Raw genomic sequence first — 23,552 nt, forward strand, 5'->3', positions numbered from 1 at the left:
AAAAAAAAAAAAAAAAATAAATTGATGATTTCAAGTTAAAAAAATGTTAGTTTGTTTGATTTTAACAGCATTTAAAATATCTACTTTCATATGAATTATTATTAGTTTATATTAAATTTTTGTAAAGCATATTTGAAGTTTTCTTAAGTAAATATTACTGTTACATATGAAACTGAGCAATTGGAGTTTATTAAAAAAATTATGAATTTGAAATGAAAGCTGAGAAATAATAAATTTTTGTGATTGGAATATCTGAAAATTTAGACTTATAAATATACTATAATTCCACTAAAATCTTTTTTCTTTTTCTAACAAAATTAGCAGTGAATATTGCATAAGGTAAGATGAATTAAATTTATCTAAATTATAAACATAAAAATCATAAATTAGTTAAACATTTTACACATTTTTTCTCCTTGCTATAGTACTTTTTTTTTTTTTTTTTAACAAGATTTAATAGAATTATTCAAAGAAGTTAAATTCGTTGATATCACTATGTAAAGACTATCTATGTTAATTAATAACTTGAAAAAAAAAAAAAAAAAAAAAGATTAAATAATAAATTTACAAGTAATAAATTTTGTATATATTTACCCGAAAATTTTCCATTTCGATGATTCATTCAAAAGTACGAATATTTTTTTTTTTTCCGTCAGTGCTAATCATACGTCACCGTATGAAATGAACCACACTAATAATATATAGCACGAAATATGATGATGATGATAATAGTAATAATGATGTTAATAGTATGCGACGATTGATAGCAATAAAAATGATAGAGATAATGATGACTATTACTGCTGCTAGTGATAAGATCAAAGATAAGATTTAGAGGAAGAAATGAATACCAAGCAAAAAGGTTAGAATATTACCTCTAAAATGATCCATTCTATTACTTCTTTTACAACCAAAAGATAGCACAAGGTCATACTCGTAAACAAGTCTACAAATCGTTTGTTACCTTTCCCAGGAATATCCCCAGTGTAAATGATATATAATATATATGATAATGAACTAACCATCTTTCGGTTCAACAACATAACTATTTTTTGCTTCTTTCGCTTTTTTATTCTCTTTGCGTCTTTTAGCAATTGCGCATTTGTCCTATAAATTATTCTCTTTAGCAATTTATCAAAAAAAAAAAACTTTCTGGAAATTTATAAAAGAGATGGAATGATGCCAAATTATTTCGGATTTAATGATATTGTTATATTTTAAAATGAGAAAGTGATATTTCAAATATTCAAATAAAAAGTTTCAAAAAAAAAAAAAAAAAAAAAAGAAAGAAATCCCTCAAACTTTTCATATGGCATTCTATTGACTCTCTCTCTGCTCTTTGCAGTGAACTTATCCCATAATTCTCTTACATGTTCGAATGAAAAGAGAAGATTGGAAGAGAGAAAAGTAAAACAAGAAGAAAAACAGAAAAAGAGGGAGAGTGACAGAGAGAGGGACAGAGAGAGAGAGAGAGAGAGAGAGATAAAATTGATAAATGTAAACCAACTGGTTGATTTTTCAGATTGGCCATTTCGTTATCCAAATTTGTCTGCTGCGGATTCTGAAATAAATTTTGTAAAATTATTATATTTGTTATGATAAGAAGAAAATATAAAATATAAAAATTGTTAACAATTATCATATAAGTTAAAATGCTTCTTTTTTTTTCTCTTTTTTTTTCCTGCAAGTAATCAATCCTTAAAGATATAATGATAAAAAAAAAAAAAGAGTAGTGTTATTATTAGAAAGATGAAAGCCAATTAAGAGAGTACAAAAAAAAAATAAAAATGCAAACTAAAATTTACATTCATTCACCTTCTTATTGAAATCACTCAGGTGAATGAATGAGTTATAAAACATTTTGCCAAAAGAAAAAAAAAAAAAGCTTCTTATATAATTTGTAAAGAAATAAACAGATGAAAATGAGAGTACGTATCAGAGATACTGTCCTTTTCACAATCTTTCTAGTCCCTGCTATTCCCTCCTCTTCTACAGTACAATCAATAACAGATTGATTAAATAAACATTTAGAGATTATGTTATTTGCTATATAAATTTAATTAATAAAAGTTAAGGCTAAGTAAACAATTTACAATAACTTCAAATCATAACTTTACCTAATTTCTTCAAACTATTTCCATTTTTTTATCTGTGTTAAAATGCAGAGAGAGAGAGAGAGATAGATTGATAGACAGAGAGAAAGGAGAGAGAAAAAGCTAACGTAATTCCTTGAAATTAATAATAATAATAATAATAATAGTAGTAGAAGTAATAATAATAACAATAATAATGATAATAATAATAATAATAATAATAATAGCCATAATAATAATGGTAATAATAATAATGGTAATAAAGTAATAACAATAATAATACTCCCGTCACATTTACCAAATATATATATATATATCAATTTTAGGTTATTATCAATTCTTCCCAAAATAAGACAGTAACTTACTGACATTTCTTAATAAGATTTTTTAAACCAAGAGAGAAAAAAAAAAAAAAAAGTATTATCAATGTTTACTGTGCAACTGAAATAGCACAGTTCTTTTTTTTTATCCATAAAACAATATAGTAAAGAAAAAAAAAAAATAAAATGTAAGAAAATGTGAAGAAAAGAGTAAATTCAAAAAAAAAAAAAAAACCTTAAAATACTTAATTACAAATATAATTGTAACCTATATATATATATATATGTAAAAGATGGAATTATTTTAGCATTTAAAAAATTGCTACAAGAATTGTTTTAGGAAAAGTTAGCACAACAGCATATAAGATAGCAGCATAAACATGACATTTTAAGCTGTAACTACTTGCAGAATCATTTCTCATCACTTATTTGCTGATTCACATATCGAATGAACGTTACTTTCAAAATGATTTCGAAAGAACGAAACATAAAAAAAAAAAAAGAAAGAAAAAAGAACAAAAAGAAAACGACGACAAATAATCACCAAAAACTAACACAAAACAAACTTTTACTGCGTAGGAATACGCTTAGAAATATTCTTCAATAAAAAAAAAAAAACCTACAAAAATTTAGGAAAATATATTTTTAAAAAAAAAAAAAAAAAAAAAAAAAAAATCATTTTATAAAATGATGCATGACAAATTTCTCCAATAAAGCACACTCATCTAAATCACTATTACTTTCAAATTTTATAAAATGAAAAAAAAAAAAAAAAAAAAAACAATCATTTACAATGAAACGGATAAAAAGAAATGAAAACAAAACGTATTAGTAGTTGTATTTTTTTTTTTCCATTAAAAAACATCAATGCTTACTTATCCTTTAATTCATTTAATTCAATAGAATTTTATATGAAATAAAAAAAAAAAAAAAGAAAAAAAAAAAACTAAGCATTTTTAGATTCTTAATAGTTCTAAGAAAATGATGTGAATTTAAATATGATCAAGAATTCTTTTCGACCAGTTTATTAGGAAAACATAACTATGTTCTACCAATTAAAAGAAAACCAGCAAATATTTTTATCCTAACAATCAAAAGTTTTTCATTTCTGTTTTTTTTTTTTTTTCACTCAAATACCGATATTAAATATAAAAGATCCATCGATAATTAATAGATTGAAATAGGAAAAACAAACCAATTCGATACTAATATAAAATTTAAAATTACTGCAGCTAGTAAAAGATTGATGATAGCAGTATTGATTAGCATTTGGATGCCTTGTTTTGTTGTATAGCATTTATTATTCAATTTAAGTGAAAAAAAAAAAAAAAAAAACTAAGACCAAAAGCAATTTACAGATTAAACCAGATTAAATAACATCATCATCAACAACAACAACTGAACTAACCGGTATGAAACAGATCATTTCCGGTTCTTTTCGTTTTCATCACCTACTGCAACTTCCATGAGAGCAATATCCAACAATAAAAATGACAACAAAATTCTGAATGTGCTGATGATTTACACGAATGCATTAACTCTTCCGGTTCAAGAAAACGATAACAACTTTTTTTTAATTTTAATAAAACGGCAATACATCCAATAGACATTTGATATATATATAATAGGAATAAAAAAAAAAAAAACCAAAAAAGAAACGATAGAGAATAGAAAAAAAAAATCATTTATATACCTATCGAGTATATCGGTTATTAAAAATTCAAAAATTTCAGGGATTCATTCATCACTAAATACTGATTCCACAAAATAAACAATTCATACTTAAACATTTGGAAAATATAAACCCGCCGAAAAGTTGGAAAAAGTTGTGATGAAAGTAAATATGTCATCCATATTCCTCTAAAACACAATCACTTTTAATCAGTTTTTTTTTTTTTAAAAAAAAGAAAACTGACAAATCATATCTTAATAAATATCATACACCTAATATTTTTACTAATAAAAAGAGCTACACAGCAATACTATTCAATTACTCATTTCGCCTCTAATATAATTTCTAATTCAAAAAAATTCAATCTATATATTCATTAAAAAAAAAAAAAATCACAAAAAAAAAAAAAAATAAAAATAATTTTAAACATTTTAAGAAGAAATAAAGGTAGTCGTATAGTTGATAGGTAAGAAAAGACATGATATAGTTTATTTGATGATTACCAGCAACCCTTTCCTGTTTTCTCTTTTCTCTCAATTAACTAAAATTATTGCAACTTTAGCATGAATAGAGAGAGAGAGAGAGAGAGAGAGAGGGAGAGAGAGAGAGAGAGAGAGGGTGGAAAAGATGGAAGGAGAGAGTAACGAATGAGGAAGATTGTTTATTGATGCCAATTGACAACTTATTCTATTTTAAAGAAATTTCACGAATGGATGTTACAAGTAGACAATTATATTTAAAAAAAAAAAAAAAAAAAAAAAAAAAAAAAAAAAAAAAAAACATTCTTTCCTATTACATCAAACTATGCCAAAATTTATACTTAATTCATCAATGAGTATAAAGATGTGAAAATTTTTGATATTAATGAAAACATGAAAAAAATTGTTAACAGTTCATTTTTTTGAGAAAGAATATCACTCCTAATGATAAGAAAAATTTTTCCTTTTATATTATCACTATCAGTCAATAAATGAAATGATAACTGATAACATCAATTTGCATATTTAATTTTTTTCAACTTGCAATCAATGAAATTAAGGATAAGTTAGCAAATAATAATAATAATAAATAATAATTAGTAGTTAATAATATAATAATAATAGTTGATGTTGTTTTAAACTATCTATGTCTTCTTAGAAATGAAAAGAGACAAAGAAATGACATTTTCATCCAAAACGAAAAAAAAAAAAAAAATATTGGAAATGCTAAATGCATGTCTCATTTAATACATTTGGTAGACTATATATAAATATGCCTGCAATAGTGAACTGAAAATAATTAAACTTACACATTTAATTTTTCTCAGATTTCATTTCTGAAAATTTCTCACTACAAATTTAATCTTTTCCTTTTCAAGAAAAGAAAAGAAAAGAAAAAAAAAAGTAGCAAAAGAGCATTTTTCGTGATGTATTTATAAAAAATAGCAAACCGGAAGAGTGGATATGGAAAGAAAACGTAATAGTGAAATGAATATTCTTGATGATATCATAACTATGACAAAAAAGATAATATATTAGTAAAAAGAAAGGATAGACTAGAACTAATCCATTTCTTAATCTTTCGTTTATTTTTTTATTTTTTTTTTTTTTTTAAAGTTGTTATTTAATTTGAAAATGAAATAAGAAGAATAAAACGATCCTTTTTCTTCTGGACATAATATGAATGAATAAAATGAAGAGCATTGAGAAAGGAACAAGAAAGAACGAAAATAAATGTCACCATCACCATCACCATCACCATCACCATCACCATCACCATCACCATCACCATCACCATCACCATCACTATCACCATCACCATCACCATCAACAGTATCATCATTCATCAATACTTATATACATTCCCTATCGGAACATTTCCTAGTTGTTTGTGCAAAATGATAAAATGACACAGTGATCAAATTGTAAATTTCAACTCTACTCTATTCCTATTGCATCTTTTTATTCATTCAATAAAATGTCTTTAAAAAAAAAATTATAGAATAAACGATGAAGATAATATTAGATCTTTGAAAAATAGATTAATCAGAATAATTACTATTAATAAAGTCTTAACTAGCATTCAATTCACACATATGTTAAATTAAATTTATTGATACTGAAAAATTACCTCTATAGCTATTTGATAGTAATAATGAAGATATTAATTACATTACAAATACAGTAAGTAATTTCATTTATTTAAATTCAGTTAATGAATCTATGCTAAATACTACATCCCTCTACATCCTTTTGAATCTTCCTTAAATCTATAAATTTCCATATTTTCAATTTCAAAAAATCATAGCAAAACACTTGTCAATTGAGGATTTCAATACCATTTAACATTTTAAAATGCTGCATAATAGATAACATTTTAAAATTTTATCTTCCTATATATATATATATATGAATGAATTACCTCAGGAAAAACTGATAACCAATGATTGCAATATAAGCTCGATATTTTTAGTTATATTTGTAACCTAAACCTAATATTTCAAAGACTATTCAATAAAAGATTAACGATCTATTATCTCTCTCTCTCTCTCTCTCCCTCTCTCTCCTCTTTTGACAAAATTATTTGTAACATGAAATAATTGTTCTGCTTATTGCAGTAATGATACTAATAATAATAATAATAATAATAATAATAATATTAAATATATAATAATAATTATAAAAATATCAGCTGAACATTTTTCAGTAATTAAGGACAAATAATTAATATTAACTAAGAAACATAATTTTAGTTCGATGCATTTGTGAGAAATACAGAGAGAGAGAGAGAGAGAGAGAGATAGAGAGAAAACTAGTAATGATTTCTACATCTATACATATTTAGGAACTTTGTGTTTAAAAAATTGGCACTTGATTATTTCAACACCTTTTAAGATACCTATAATCATCAAGAATAATCAATCAATTTCTGCAATGTAGTCTCGATGATCATAATCAAATTTCAGATTTGCTGAAAAAGATTCATGGAACTATTTTACACTTCCTCCTCTTCCTCCTTTTTTCACATTTAAAATTAGTCACATCAAATTAAGAAATATTTATTACTTAAGCATGAATTATACGGATTAATTGTATTGATTACACTTTTATAATTTCTTGTAATACATATAAAACATTTTGACGACTGTAAAAATAACACATTAAAATGATGCATAAAATATATCCCTTCAACAATAAGTAATGCTAATATTATATTAATAACAGTAGTAGTAAGATAATATATTCTTGTTTATCTTAATTTATATGTAAATAAAAGTGGTTAGAAATTTTTATATGGTTTAGATATTACAGAAATGAATTTATTCACAGAACATGTTATTTCACTATGAAAACGCAAAAAAAAAAAAAGAAAGCTGTCAACTTTAAAAGTCCAAATTCATCTGTAACTCTTCATACAATTGTACATAAGATAATTGCCTATTTAGATTCATTTTCAAATCTCTCTTTTCTGATTATTTCACGGATTATAATTAAAATTTAATCAGATATCATCCAATTCAATTAAAATTTATACCAAATTTTATTAAAATAGTCTCGAAAAATGATCGTTCCTCTCCATCGTCAATCATTTGCATTGAAAAAAAAAAAAACAGAAAAAAAAAAACCCTAAGAAAAACTGAATCATAAAACTATACATTAATATAAAATTAAAAAAAAAAAAAAAAAAAACAACAAAAAAGTGAACTAACAAGGCGAGTGTCCTCCGTTGGATCCAAAAGTCCTCTAGCGTAAGTTTCACGTCCATCAAAATTTGCCGGTACCAAATCTCGCGCTAATATCGAATTACATGTATTATCCGGTATGAAGTTAACTGCAATTATTATAAAAGTTAAAGTAAATTGGTAAAAGGAAAAAAATTAGTGGAATTTTAATGTTTTTTTTTTTTTTTTTTTTTTTTTTAAATTTTAATGCCAGTGAACAACGATCAGGCACAACCTTAATAAGCAAATAAAAGAAGAAAAATTAAAATTAAAATTTGCTACACAACATTAGACTATAACATATAACACACTTTCGTATAAAACTTTCCGACTTCAAACATTAAAATACTTTTTATACTAAAAGAACTATCAACATAGTTTTTTTTTTCTTAAAAAATTTAAAAGGAAATTACTATAAATGAATGACAATGTAATTATCATTTATTATTCTCAATAAAATAAGAGCAGAACTAAGAACTCTTACACTTGACAAAAAAATAAATCATTCCTATCTTTTCATCTCCTCCTCCCCCCCCCCCCCAAAAAAAAAAAAAAAAGTTGAGAAATATAATTCTTCTCAGAACCATTAACACCCAGAACTTGTTTTCGTTACAATCTTTGTTTTTTTCTTTTTTTTTTTTTTTAAGCAAAAATTTAAGCTCAACCTTTAAAATAAGATCAAAAAATCCATTCTTAAAAAAAAAAACTTTTTTTTTTCTTTTTGAATAAGCAAAAAACATTCCATAGATTACTATTAAGTTAACAGTTAATACAAGAAAATGTTAGTTATTCATATCAGCACAAAATAATAATTAAAAGTAAAAAAAAAAAAAAAAAAAACGTCCATGCAGAATTGATATATGTATATGTAAGAAAGTAAATTATATGATATATTAACATATAATAATTAAATTATGATAAAATTACATAATTCACAAAATATGAAAAAACTATCCGTTTTACATTCAACCTTACAAAGTAGTACTAATTTTAAATATTATTCATCATTAATCATCTATTAGAATAAGAAAATAATTTTCAAAATACTTAACTATAAGCAATGTAACCTTTTTCTTAAAAAAAAAAAAAAAAAATCAACTATACCACCATATTTTACTTTATTCAAATTGATAAGAAGATAATAAAAAAAAAAGAGAAAAAACATAAAAAAAAAGAAAAGTAATACATAGTTTCATTGATAACATAATAATAAAAAAAAAAAAAAAAAAGACGAATAGAATTAGAAAAGTTGCATTAATGTTATAGATTTGGATAAGATATATAATTTATGCTATATTTATAAATATTATAATAAAAAAAAAGTTATGAATAAGAAGGAAAAAAAAAAAAAGATATAGATGAGAATGAAAAAAAGTAAAAAAAAAGGAAAAAAATAAAAAAATTTTTTCATAATCTATCTAATAAATAAATAAATAATCATAGATTGTTATCAGATCATTAAAAATGATTACTTTGACAAACACCAAAGAACAAAAGGAATAAATTTAGAAGTTTTATGAGAAAAATAGAACAAACATATTAGGTGGTTAGATTTTTTCCAATACAACCGCATCCAAAAAATGATTAATGTATCAGTGTATGCTAAATTAAAATATTTTTTTTTTCTTTTTTTTTTTTTTTTATTTTTTTTACTGATTCATATAAATTAATGCCATTAATTTATCTATATCAATAAATATAGCCAAATTAAAATCATTAATCTAACAAAAAAAAAATATTTACAAATCAATCAATAAAAACACATCGTTATAATGTTTTATAAATTTAAATGAAATCAAGATAAAAAGAAACGAAAAAAAAGTATACAAAAATAATCAATTTGTTATAAATCGATAAATTAACATTTTGATTCCAATTTTATTATAATAATTTTAATAAGTAGTTATGCAGGATATTTTTATTATAATTAGAATTAGCAATTATTTAACAATTATTGCATATAATCTGCTTTATCATATCATGTTTTAAATTAATGAATATTCAAACAATTAAATATAGTGAAAATTTTTTTTGCAAACTAAGAAGTGATTTATTTCTTTATTTGCATGCATTGAATTTTTTTTTTTAAATAAACATAGATAGTACAAAGACAAAAAAAAAATTAAACTAACATATTCGTTTGTAAATATATAATCCATACTTACCATCAGTTGCTAAAATATCCCTTTTAACTCCTAATGAACGAGATTTTTGCATATCATATGTACCAACTCGATTTCCATGTAAACGTAATTGTCCTGCTGAATAAGCAAATGGATTCTGCAATAATAGCAAAAAATTTTTAAACAACAAAACCACTAGAATTAGTCTTTTGTTTTACTTTCAAAAAAAAAAAAAAAATACATTACCTTCTAATATTATCATTATACATCCGTATATTAATGAATGAATGAAAGTTTTACAGCTATTCATTTCTCTTCTTCTTCTTCTTCTATTTCTATCTTTTATTTCATTTTCAATCATCATTTGTAATTTTTGAAATTATTCACCCAACAAAACAAAACAGGCGCAAGCAACTAAAATTGCTCCTTTCATCATCATTACTTCCATATGTTTAAATACAATTTAGTTAAACTTATGCTAACATCATCATGCTTCCCTTGAGCATCAGTAGTTGCACTAGCTTCAATACTTTTTGGAATTCTATCAATAATTGCTTCAACATTTGAAATATTTTCGCTTTCCTTTTTTGAAACTTTCGACATAATATTCACCATCACTTCATCGTCATCGCTATCGTTTAGCGCTCGAATCTGTAACATAATCTCATTTCTAGTTTCTTTCTTTTTTTTCTCATTGATCCCTACTCAGGATATATATACATATATTTAACAATAACAAAAAAAAAAAAAAAAAGTTCGATCTGGATCTATACAAGTTAACAAAAAAAAAAAAAAAAAAAAGTGGGAAAATTTGGAATTCAAAAGATCTCCTAAATCATTGAAAATAATATACTTCGATTAAAAAAAAACAAAATGATCGAGTTAATGTTCAAAATTGATAACAAAATATTATGAAAGATGACATAATGCAAATAAATTATACTTAACTCAATTCAAATAAATTTGCAGGGATCAAATTAGTCAAATTATAACACTTTTTAATATCATTAGATACTGAAGTGATACTAGCACTGTCAAGTGATATTATTCAACTTATCTCTTCAAAACACTAAAATCACAAATTACAAAACGATCCAATATTTTTCAGGTGCACAAAGAGAGATTGTCCTAACGAATCAATCAATATATTATCAATAAAAAAAAAAAAAAACGACAGAATTCAAAAATGCTAAAGTTCATTTGGATTTTGTTTTTTGTTTTTTTTTGTTTTTTTTTAAAGCTTACCAATCAAAATTTTACTACGCTTAATAATGGAAAAAATGATAAAACTTTACTAGAAGATTCTTTATTATCAATAAAGAAACATTAAAAACTATAGAATTAATTAAATAATTATAAAGCTAATAATTATTTATAATGAAAAAAAAAAAAAAAAAATTCATGCGAATAATTTCAAATTCATTTGATTTCAGAGAAGAAAACTAAATTGAACAAGAAAAAAACATTTCAGCACAAAAAATTTCACAACAATTTAAACTCCTAAACTACTGCAATGACTAAGCCTTATCACCCATCATTACTCGATTTATTTATATACACACATTATATCACTAAAACAATCATCAAATATTGCTGTACGATCACAAAGGTTTTGTTGCATCATTTTTTAGCTCAGTTATTTGTAGGTCAAATATTAGGATAGACAATAAGAATGCAATACAATAAGACAGACAATAAGAAATTATTAAAGATTATAAAAGTCTGAAATAATTTTACTGCCTTTTTGAATAAAAATAACAAAATAAATCAATTAATTAATAAAAAGCAAAAATAATCTGGAACTCCAGCATCAATTTATGAAGCGAGCAAAAAAAATTAGCAGTACTTGGTTTAAAAATTAATTTTATATTAAAAAAAATTGCCCGCTTCCCCTTTTCCTGATCAAAAATCGTATTCTTAACATCACAAAATATTGAATTTAAATTTTGAAAAATGATCGTAATTAAACTTAATTTCAGCTATTCTATTTGTTTTTTTCTCTTTCATTCGATTGGTTATTTTTAAATGAATTAAAACTGAAAGAAAAATTTCATTGAATTATGCAGCTGATATGCACTGCTAAGCGGTGCTATAGGGTCAAAAGCAATCAATTAATTACAGTTTGTTATAATTAATTCAGTACAGCGAACTGCGAAGTACTTTAACTTGTCCTTCACTTGAAATGTGTCACAAAATTTTTATTTCTGATAAAATGAAAGCACAAAAATAAATTAATTACCTCTCGAACTGAATTGCCTTGTGTATAAAGATTCTTGAAATTACCACCATTCATATGCCCACTTTGATTCTCTCCACTATGCATATTTAAAGAGCTGAAGATAAATTTGAATTTCGAATAAGTTTAAAATATTTTTATCTCAGAACTGAAACTCAAAATTCAAGAAAATGCAATATGTTATTAATAAGATAAATTAATATCACACATTTGATTTCTGCATTTCTTTTTTTTTTTTTTTTTTTTGTTTTTTGAAAATATTATACTTAATAATAAACTTACCGAAAGGAATCAATTACACGTTCATCCTCATCAATGTATGCTATTTTATTCGTATCCAAATATCCATTTTCAACTGATGATACAGAATTCAACTTACTGCAACAAATCAATACGTTTATCGAGAAAAAAAAGAAAAACATAATCACTGATCTCTAACCTTCCTTTACTTACTTACTACTATAAAATTTAACACATATTCCTTATAAAAAATTATATATACATCTATATTTTATTTTAACTTCAATAAAACTTACTTGAAATTTACAACACCAGATGGCTTATCAACTGTTTGCGTTGCACGTGAAATATCACTCGAAATATAGTTATTACTATTAGTATTTATAGTATTACTATTGGTCACTGCATGAATAATTTTTTGTTCCACAGCAATCTTGGATGGTCTACTTGATGTCAAATTAATTCTGACCAAATTTTTGGTGTTGTGATCATTACTAGCATTACTATTTCCATATTTGCTATGTTTTGATGTTAGATGTGTTTCCCAGTTTTCCTGAAACAATGTTACATTACTCCATTAAAGTTTACGTACGATAATTCTGATAATTATTATTAATATAATATACTGTTTATAAGATCTAAGCCAGCAATCGATAATTAATTCAAACTCTCGATGAAATACAAGCAATAGATAGATATTAGATAATGAAGGACAAAACAACAACAAAAATAAATATTGCAAATATTCCTAAAATTCATTTGATTCTAATCATCTGATAAAAGCAACTTCGTAAGCTATACTAGGAAAATAAGCTCAAAATAGCATAAACAAATTATCACATTTTATATTTTGTCATGCACTCGATTATTTATGGCAATTTATTGAGTGCAATAATTAAATTATTAACATCATCAAGTATAACTTTATAATGAACATACTATGTCTAATCATTAATGAGGATAAGCATATATCGTACTTATTATTATTTTTAAATTCATTCCTATTAAATGCAAGTATATATTTCATAAAAAAGTTGGATTAAATTTTTGCAAAAATAAATAAATTTAATGCTAATATAACTGAATTGATTCAAAGTTAGCTAAAGAAAGAAAATTGTGGAATAAAAAAGCAAATTGCATAACAGCACAATTACAATATTAACTAGCAAATTTCAAAGAGGTAGAAAGATTTAAGAAGCAAGCAAGCAGGCAGATAAGAAAACAATCAGATGGATCAATTTTAGAGATGATCTGACTAAACATAAAATATTTTCAAGTTTTGTGTAAGAAAGAAAGAAAGAATGAAGGAAAGAGAGACGTTTAATTCATATCATTCAATAATTTCTAATCATAAATGAATTTGTAAACAATCCAACAAGACATGTCCTTAATTTATTATCAAATATACAAGCTCGAGATTAACAATTAATTATGTAGTTAATCCATATATAGCAATAATTATGATAATCAAAAATAAAGTTAAATAATGTGAAGTTCCTGCTTATAAAATATTTTGTTCGTTTAGAAAAAGAAATACTTCTACATAATCTTTCATGTCATCCTATTATCCTAACTATATATATATATATAGAAAGTTTTCAGCATGTTCAAACAAATCAGCTAAATTTGAATTAATTTCAATTATATTCTTCTTTAATTAAAATAATGACAAAAAAAATTTTCACATTCATAAATCTGTTCATTAATTTCACTCAAATTTTACGTTTATGTTTACAAATAATTAAAAAAAAAAAAAACTAAGATTACTAGTGATAAAATTTTGAACAAGAGAAAAATTTCTTATCTCATAAATAAATAGCTGATAAGAAAGTAGAATGAATTATTATAATATATTTTTAAAATGCAAAAAAAAGAAAAAAGAAAAAAAAAAAGGAAAGAAATAAACTAACAGCTTCGGTATACTTCTCCAGAAGTTCACGTGCACGTGACGTAGCTGCAGCTTCTTTAATAAACGCCGTTATTGTACGTTGTTGCTTTCCTCTTTCTGGAAGAAAAAAAAAAAAAAAAGCATAAATATATATCAATGACGCCGAGATCAATGAGCACTTGTCAACAAAATCATCAAATATAATGGCCATACTCAATTCCTCCATTAAAAGACAAATATACATCTTTTCATTAGAAAAAAAAAAAAAAAAATTAATCTCTAAACTCAGCAACAATTACATAGGAATGTTAAACTATTGCATTATGTCTTGTATAAAATTATACATTAATCGAATCAGCAGCTAAAATTTCATACATAAACAAAATGTTAGCTTTAAAACTTTAAAAAACCAATAGCATTTAGAAGAAAAAAAAAAAAGCAACAATTCATTGTAGTATTGATTACAGTGTATACATTTATTTAAATTTATTACAGATATTGAATGATATAAGAAGAATTGATAAGCTTAGAAATTAATTTCTGTATTAAGAAACTTTAAATAATATAACACAATGAAATTACATTTCGAAAAATTTTCATATTATTTAAAATTTGAAAATTTTTAACTATTAATTTCTATAATATTATTAAATATGAATAATTTGCAAATAATTTTATATAAGAATACAATAAAATAAACAAATTTGTTATACTAAAATCAGTTGTACATATTATTATATTCTGATATTAGCATTATTATGTCATTTCATAGCCGAAATGACATTTTCAACTTTTGGAACCTATCAAGTTAATTTGCAGTAAACATTTTGATTGGTTAATCAACACATAAAAAAAACTATTATATATATATATATATCAGAAAATAATGGAAATCAGGATTAAACATCAATGAATACTTTAATATTTCAGTTAAAGGAATTTGTGATTCATTCAATATTTTAAGCTTCCAATTATAAGAGGAATAAGAAAAAAAGGTTATAAACATAAACCTTTTAACAACCAAGAAAATTGTTCATGTGGTGTAAAATTTGATAAAGATCAAGATTGAGTCAGATTTTAAAAAACTATAACCGGTAAAACTGCTCAAATGTAACTTTAGGGAGTACACAGTGCAGTAAAAGTATTAAAATCAAGAAATAGACATGAATTTATATACAATAAAGTATTTTTGATAAAAATGATGAAAAGAAATCAAAAATTTTTTTTGAAATTTGCATAAAAAGAATGAAAGCAAATGAGAAAATATGAGCAGTAAATAAGATGAAATATAATTTGATCAAAAATTATCTCGTCATACTGAAAATAATTGATGTAAAATAAACTAATATTACTTTTCTCATACATTCATAAATGTTTTTAAGATAACAAAAATTTTTCAATATTAGTAAATCATTTTAGAATATCTTAATTTGTATAAAAAAAAAAATTTTTTTCAGAAAAATAGAATAAAAGAATTCTATAAATATCAAAGAAAAGAAAAAAAAAAACTCTGTGAAACAGTTTAAGTAAGTTTGGATAATAATAAATTGCTAACAAAATATCAAACTTAATAATAAAATAAATGATACCAAAAATTACGTCACTGCGACGTAATGACCTGAATAATTAAAATCATATTCTTGATAACAAATTGTCTAACTAATAATCCAAACTTTTCGTGTCACATGTCACAACAAAAAATTAACATATAATAAAGAAATTGAACTGAAAAAAAGAAAAAAGAAAATCTTAAATTCAATAAAAATAGTTTCAATAACAATTTTTGAAATCATGAATTTCCTAATCCATTAACTCATATACAAACGAAAATTTATGTAATTGTAACTGAAAATGTAATTTTCATTTTGATAAAAAAAAAAATAATAATAATAATAATTTCTTGTGCAATTTAAAAGTGTTATTAAAATCAGTAAAAAATGACTTAATGTCATGCTGTTAGTATAATTAAACAAGCAATTTCATCAATTATGTTAACACAACTTCACATATTTATATATCACACAACAAGTAATTTTAAAAGTAAACAACTTTAAAATAAAAAGAAAAAAAAGAAGAAAAAGAAATGATATGCATTGAATGAAATCAGAGAAATTTCTCAACATCATTACCATCATCAGTAACATCATCACTAAACTTCATCCTCCAAACATTTTGCTTTAAATTTTTTAAATTAAAAAAAAGAAAAAAAACCATGCATATGTATAAATGACCTTTATTTATATAAATTGCAGAATGTAAAAGTATAGCTATGAACCTAAATGGTAATTATTAAAATATATTAAGTGTATAAATTGAAGAAAATAATGTTAGAATAAAGTAGAGAAAAATGGGAGAAAGAAAGAAGAAATCTGTTAGCAATAAATTTAACAATTACATTAGTCAAAAGCATCTATCCTTTAAATAAATCTAAAAAAAAATTTTTTTTTTTAAAAATTAACAATGATACTTCCGATAATAAACAATATATAGCACACGTAGATAATACATATGCACATGCATTAATATATGGCTAAAATAAATAGAAATATGATATGAAATATCATAAATAATAATGAGAAAACAAGTAGTTTAAACACATTAAAACTAACATTCCTTTTACTCATTAAATTAAAAGTTACAATCTTTTTTCACAAAAAAAAAAGCAAGTCTAACTATAGTGATAATAATTATCATGATAATAATTAAAACGATAATAACATAGTTATCAATAAGATAATTATACATTAACATCAAAATGCAACATATATTTTATTCAATTATGATAAAAGAAAAAACAACAATACTAATTCATTATCGATTTCATCTTGATCAGAACAATTTACTCTCCTCTCTTCATATCATCTTTTTTTAATTCATATCAATCAATCAATCAATCAATCAATCAAACGTTATCATTTCCATAATAAAACAACAATTATCGATTGATGCATCATAGTACAAACATCAATATTTGTTTTCATATCTTTCTATCAATAATTTCTTCCAATCACATGCTACAAACACATTTTCGTCCTCTTTTCTTTATCTTACAAAAAAAAAAAAAAAAATTTTTTTTTTTTTTCCAATTTTTTTTTCAATTCACAATTTTATTTATTTCTTTTGAACTACATAGCTCTTCATTCTCAATTCTTTTTCTTTTCTATTACAATAGTTTGTTTAAATAAGTGTAAATTGAGATTTCAATTTTTAATAAACTTATAGCTTGCAAATATTCAATAGTAGTATAATTTGTTGTTATTTTCAACAAAAATATCTTCAATAAATACTTAATAACGATTATTACTTTTTTTTTTAAAAAAAAAAACTACAGCTACTACAGCTTATTAGTTATTTGATTTATACGCATAAATTATTTGAGTATTTTACAAAATTTTCATTAGAATGAAAATGATAATTAAAAAAAAGCGCACAAAAAAAAATAGATGACATAAGCAAATGTTTCAATTTAGGTTAAACTTTTATCAATAATTAATTTTTTTTTTTTTAATTAGTAAAAAACCAATCAATATACAGTTAAAAAAAAAAAAAAAAAATGGAGTGCTTGAACATACCAACTGCACTTAGTCATTCTCATATTCATTTCTAAAGTTAGAAAAAAAAATGATAAAAAAATTGCTTTTCTCACTAGTACATCTCTCTCTCTCTCTCTTTCCTCCTCTTTCTCTCTTACCCTCCTTCTTTCTTTCTCTCTATCATCCTTAAATGTTCAATTTTTTTTTTTTTTTTGTCAACATCAACCCCAAATTTTTAATTTCATTTTCTATTTTTAAATATTTGTTTATGTTTATCTATACATTTGCCAATTTTAGCAATGAAATCAATTCCTTAGCTTATCATAAATTCAAAAAAAAAAAACTTCATGCAAATATTTCCGAAAGTACTACTACTTACTCTCATTTTCCATTTCCTGTCTTTCTTATTTTCTGTTTTTTTTTAGGAGGATAATCTGTCGGTATGTTAACACATAAAGCATCGTTTACAATCTTCTTCAATAACAACTGCTTCTAATTATAAAAAAATGCTAACTATATTTGCTTTCTTTAAATTTCTTTCAAAAAAAAAGAAAATATAAATAGAATTAGACTGTATTCTATTTAAAAATCAGTTCATACTTTAATTATTTAATTAACCTTAAAAAAAAAAAAAAACCATAATTGGTATTACTAAATCTAATACTCATTTATCAGTGATCATTTTATATGAATGATAATCGATTTCTTACCAATATTGATGATTCATATCTGTTATAGGATAGGTTAATGACCAATAAATTCAATATTGTTGTCTCATAAATATTTCACATTTCGCTTTAGCAATTTCTCTCACCTGCTCAAATTTTACTGTCCTAATTCATTTTATATAATAGTGATTGGAAATTTAACAGTTGTAACAATTTAATAAAAGCATAACAAATAATCTTAAAATTATAACAGAAGAATAAGAAGTAAAGAACTTTACAATATATAATAATAAGAATATTACGAAAAGGTATTACAGGTGTGAAACATGATCAATATTTAATACATACGAAAGCAGTCTAGTTAAGCAATAGGAGGAGAAGAAATAAAAGCTCAATTTTAGATTTGTTAAACGATTATAAAAATTCTTAAGCCAAAATATATTCTCTAAAAAATAGTGTTATTAATATAGAAAATCGAAATAAGTGCTTTTCATCTGAACAAATCTATTCAAACAAAGAAGTAAAATTGACTAGATTTTATAAGTGCTTCCAATTTGAAGTCTTTAATTACTGCGTTTTCCAAAATATTTTCCACAATTCATTTAAAAAAAAAAAGAAAAAAAAGATGATTTACTATTGGCATAAAACTGAGATTTCCAATTAAGTAACTAAGTAATGCAGTATAAAACAATAATCGATATAAAATTGTTTTTAATATTTTGAAAACTCCACTAGTATTTGGATTATTTTTGTGATTTGATTTGCTTATTGATATGATCCTTAAAATTATGGACGTATTCACTACAAGCTTTAGTTGCATTTTAATTCCAGGTTTAACTTTCAATTTCAACACGACATTTGCTTCATCAATTTTACCAAACAGATAAACGAATAAAAGATAAATTAATAAATCAGCGCAGGCGTAAGATTCATGAAATTACCTCCATTTATGCATCTTATATTCCGTCTACTTATAGTGTCAACCTATTTTACATATGGTTTGTTTACTTATATTTTTTGGCTATGATTCATTGCTAATTTATTTTTTCATAAATGATAAAAAAAAATTCGCCAAATGGTCTTGATCAATACACTAAAAATAATCAAACAACCCCGGACACAGTAATAACGAAGATTAATAACTTTAATTGTAATCAATTGCTTACTTATTCACTGACTAATGTAACTAACGTAAGTGTAACTTGAACTTGACTATACCTTACTCTAGAACTTCCTAACTATCAAAATAATTATTAATATAGTTATTGATTCAAGTGGTTAACTCATTGAAATATCATACGACAATTACCTTCTATTATTTATCTCACAATTTGTCTTACAAGTTAGAGCAGATAATCATTTTATATTTTCGCTGTTAAATTCATTTTCATATTTATCGTTCACATTATCTCTTACAAAATATTTTATAACCGTCAATGTATTTTAAATACAACTAAACTGTCAGTGATTTAAATTATTATGTAAAACATCGGCGTAAATTTCAGAAGAATGTCTCAAATGTTACAGTTGTGATGGTCCTACGGACTGCGCTCATCCACGACAACAATTATGTCCCCAAAATAATGAATGTTTCACGGTTGCACAAAATTACGATACAAAACTAAACGGTTTCTAAAATTCTTTGCATTTGACATAATACCAAATTTACTGATCCAATTGTGTAAAAACTGATCAAATAGTGCTTAAATACAAAGCAGCTTAATTCCGTAGATAATACAGTGCAAATTCTTTACCTTTCCTATATGTAACAAAGTTTAAAGTGAAAAAAAAAAAAAAAAAAAAAAAACATTCCTCAAATCCAAGTCTAATGTATTTTGTTAAAATTTTTTGAATAAATTAAAACTTTAGGTTTACGAAAAGGTTGTGCACCCACATGCGATCGAGTAAATATTGAAGGAATGTTGTGCAGAACTTGTAAATTCGAATTATGTAACGGAGAAACAGGTAAAGAATAATCCATATAAAATGGATAATCTCATCAAGAATTAAAAATTCTTCCAACCAGCGTATAAAATGCTATTAAATAGAATCTAAATTGTTCAATTCTTTCGTATTTCAATTTTAATTGGATAAGCAAACACTCATTTCTGATGCCTTTTAAAGAATATTCGAGAATAAGAAAATCAATACTATATATGCTAGTATAATAATGGATCTTAGTTTATATGTTCAAATTTTGTATGAACAATAACAGATAAATAGAAATCAAATGGTTTGGTATTGATTGCAACAAACTTTCTTGTAATTTCGATCAAATATGATGTGGAATTCCATTTTCAGGCTTAGGTAAAGCATTCGAAAAACCTACTATTTTACCACCTCAGAGACCTTTCGGTATGTGTTTCTGATTTTTTAAGTATAACAGATATTACTAGAGCATTAAATATTTTCAATATCTATATGCTCACTGTGTCTTAATCCGCATTATTTTTTAAGATGTTATACAAATAAGAAAAACTATTGTAAGAAAAAAAAAAAAATTAAATCAGTGAATTTCAGGCCGTAAAAAAGATGCAAACGGAAAGAACAGGATGTATATATTTATAGTAAACTTGCTATTATTTTTGATTTGTGAAACATACTACATATTATAATTCCATTCTGATTTATTTTTTTTTGAAATGTTCTCCTTACTACTGTTTTTTTTTTTCCTTTTTATTTATGCAAATGCATTTATCCATCACAACCATCTAATCGTTTAATTGCTTAATATCCTGGAAGTCATTTAAAACTTTTATGTGTAAACTTAAGATAACCAAACTGAACAACTTTTTTCTACAAAAATGTTAACCATCATTCTTTGCAAACTACCGTAATTTGAACTTATTTGAAATAAGATTGGTAATTACTACTGTTATGAAATTATTCGTGAGCTTTTCCATTAAAAAAAAAAAAAGGTATTAAATAGGAATAAAGAAGTGATTGTGACATTACAGCATAAGATCATAATATAATTTTGCCTTGTAATATCAGATTTAATTTCAACTTATAATATCGAATCGCAATTTTAGGGAATCTTAATTTTTAATTTTAGTGAATTTTGCCAATATCAGTAAGAGATTACAATAAATATGCATCATATTATCTGTTCACCTCACTTATCGTATGTCGTCTTTTGATAGCAAAATTTCTAACCCAACGATTCTATTCTAATTCATAAATTCATAACAGTGTAATTCAACTATAAATGCCAAAATAGAATACCTACTATCAATATTTTGAGTTAAGAATATTAAGAAAATATACTTTAAAGCATGATCTCCTTATATATCTATGTTATCTATGTCTTATTCATTCCTTGCTATTTTTCTATCATGAATGTTTATCCATTTAAACTGTTAAGATAGTTATCTTGGATTTTTCACCATCTCTTCACTCAATTCTTTCTTTCTGTAAACAATGAAAACTAACCAATATCCGCGTTTCGCTGATTTAGTTCTGCTTCACGTCGAAATTGTGCGAGTAAATTGTCCGCTTCTGCTGATAAGCCAGTATTTTCACCTGCATCACTCAGGCGACGACCACCGTATTCCGCTGTTTTTTGAGATTTCTAAAATGGCTATGTCCTATCGATGTTAGAGAAGCTGAACTCAAATTGTATATAGTTCTTAAATTTTAAACACAAACCTTAATTCTCATATTCGTTTCATATTTGTTAGTAAATATTTTTGGAACTAACAAATGCCATACATGTAATATGCTTAGCATTTCAGTGCTAATAATATTTTTGGTAAAGTTGTGAGACTTAAAGAAATTCTGAAGACGAAAAAGAAAATGTTATATGTAAAAATGAGTAAATAAGGTAACAAGTAAGATTATATTTATAGAACAACATCAAATTTATACCACCATAAATGTCTTCCTCGTAACATAATCTCAAGAGGTACTACAAAAGGTAAACTGATAAGTTTCAAACTTGTTAACAATCAAACCTTTCTTTTTCTTTGAAGGCTACCATATTGCGGTTTTGCTGCAGTATTCAAAAGATTGCGGAAATCGTCGTCAGCCAAACTTTGTAACATCGCTGAGGCAGATGAATCGTTCGTGTGCATCTTACCCATCTGAAAGTTTTTTTTTTTTTTTTTTTAAATCATTACTTTTAACTTCGGAAAAACAAAAGTCCCGCATGCAGGATTTAACCCTACAAAAAGTAGTTAGATAATTCTTTCACCTCATAATCATTTATTATGTGCAATATTGAAGTAATTTTTCAACATTATTCCATTTCATATGAAAAGGCTGACAAACTGAATTAAAAGAAAAAAGAGCTGAAATGGAAGTATGGAAAGAAAGAATGGCAAAGCTTTAATTTTATCTTATTTAAAGGTTTTCCGCCTTCAACTCGACCTTCCTTCCTTAACTGATCAGCACTGATTGATGAATCTCATCAATCATTTTTTATGAGAAAACCACTTCCTATTTCTTTGTCTTTCCCTCTCTCTCTCTCTCTCCCTTCCTCTCCCTACTTTTATTAGTCACCGTTCTCTTTGGTTTTTTTTTTTTTTCTAGCCTAAATACTTGAAATATTTATAATTGTAATTCTATTAGGACCCTTAATTTTATTATATTTTATTGAAACGCTTTATTTTCTGAAAAAGGATTATTAGTAAAAGAGAAAATCATTATAATAGCTCTAATAGATCAAATTCATTTATTCCTACTAACTCTAAAAGTATTTATTATTACTGCAATTTAAAACCCATGAAAGTATTAGATACACAATGAAACCATTTTGAAATAGATAAAGGAAGAAAAAAAAAACTAGCCCCTTCAGTGGTTTCATTATTATTTTTCTCGTCATCAACTACCTTTTTGTCTTTCATTTTACGTTGGCCACCCAAAGTGTTATTCGTTACACATAAATTTTTATCATCACTTTTCTCGCTCGACATATCTTACCTCCAGTAGCTGTAAGTTAATATCTAATGGCTAAATTATCAGTGAAGATTTATCGTTTTGTGTAAGTTATTGAAATAAGAAATCTAAAAGGGAAAGTGGCCAATTAAAATAACAGGTAGATGAGTATATGGAACAACAGTATAACAACAAGTATATGAA

The 23,552-nt window shown here is 24.3% G+C and overlaps 2 protein-coding genes across 5 annotated transcripts in view; one reads left to right on the forward strand and one right to left on the reverse strand.

The window, feature by feature from the left end:
- Bm8666 (Uncharacterized protein) overlaps nucleotides 1-22,555 on the reverse strand; it is a gene marked incomplete at both ends in the record, with an annotated part of 31,015 nt that extends 8,460 nt beyond the window's left edge. For all 4 annotated transcript variants that reach the window (XM_043076127.1, XM_043076125.1, XM_043076128.1 and 1 more), the window contains 11 exons: nucleotides 1,023-1,107; nucleotides 1,508-1,561; nucleotides 7,774-7,895; nucleotides 9,951-10,065; nucleotides 10,392-10,559; nucleotides 12,148-12,241; nucleotides 12,427-12,522; nucleotides 12,681-12,937; nucleotides 14,295-14,389; nucleotides 21,906-22,044; nucleotides 22,427-22,555. In XM_043076127.1, coding sequence (XP_042932061.1) covers nucleotides 1,023-1,107; nucleotides 1,508-1,561; nucleotides 7,774-7,895; nucleotides 9,951-10,065; nucleotides 10,392-10,559; nucleotides 12,148-12,241; nucleotides 12,427-12,522; nucleotides 12,681-12,937; nucleotides 14,295-14,389; nucleotides 21,906-22,044; nucleotides 22,427-22,555 — 1,354 coding nt within the window. The remainder of the gene's footprint in view (nucleotides 1-1,022; nucleotides 1,108-1,507; nucleotides 1,562-7,773; nucleotides 7,896-9,950; nucleotides 10,066-10,391; nucleotides 10,560-12,147; nucleotides 12,242-12,426; nucleotides 12,523-12,680; nucleotides 12,938-14,294; nucleotides 14,390-21,905; nucleotides 22,045-22,426) is intronic.
- Bm14094 (Uncharacterized protein) lies at nucleotides 19,405-21,088 on the forward strand (the record flags this gene model as incomplete). Its single annotated transcript, XM_043076129.1, has 5 exons — nucleotides 19,405-19,471; nucleotides 19,979-20,101; nucleotides 20,343-20,438; nucleotides 20,775-20,828; nucleotides 20,994-21,088. 5 exons carry the CDS (start codon nucleotides 19,405-19,407, stop codon nucleotides 21,086-21,088), a joined length of 435 nt encoding a protein of 144 aa, XP_042932063.1.
- Nucleotides 22,556-23,552: the final 997 nt, after the last annotated feature.

Source organism: Brugia malayi, assembly GCF_000002995.4.
Source record: "Brugia malayi strain FR3 genome assembly, contig: Bm_v4_Chr1_scaffold_001, whole genome shotgun sequence".
Taxonomy (NCBI): domain Eukaryota; kingdom Metazoa; phylum Nematoda; class Chromadorea; order Rhabditida; family Onchocercidae; genus Brugia; species Brugia malayi.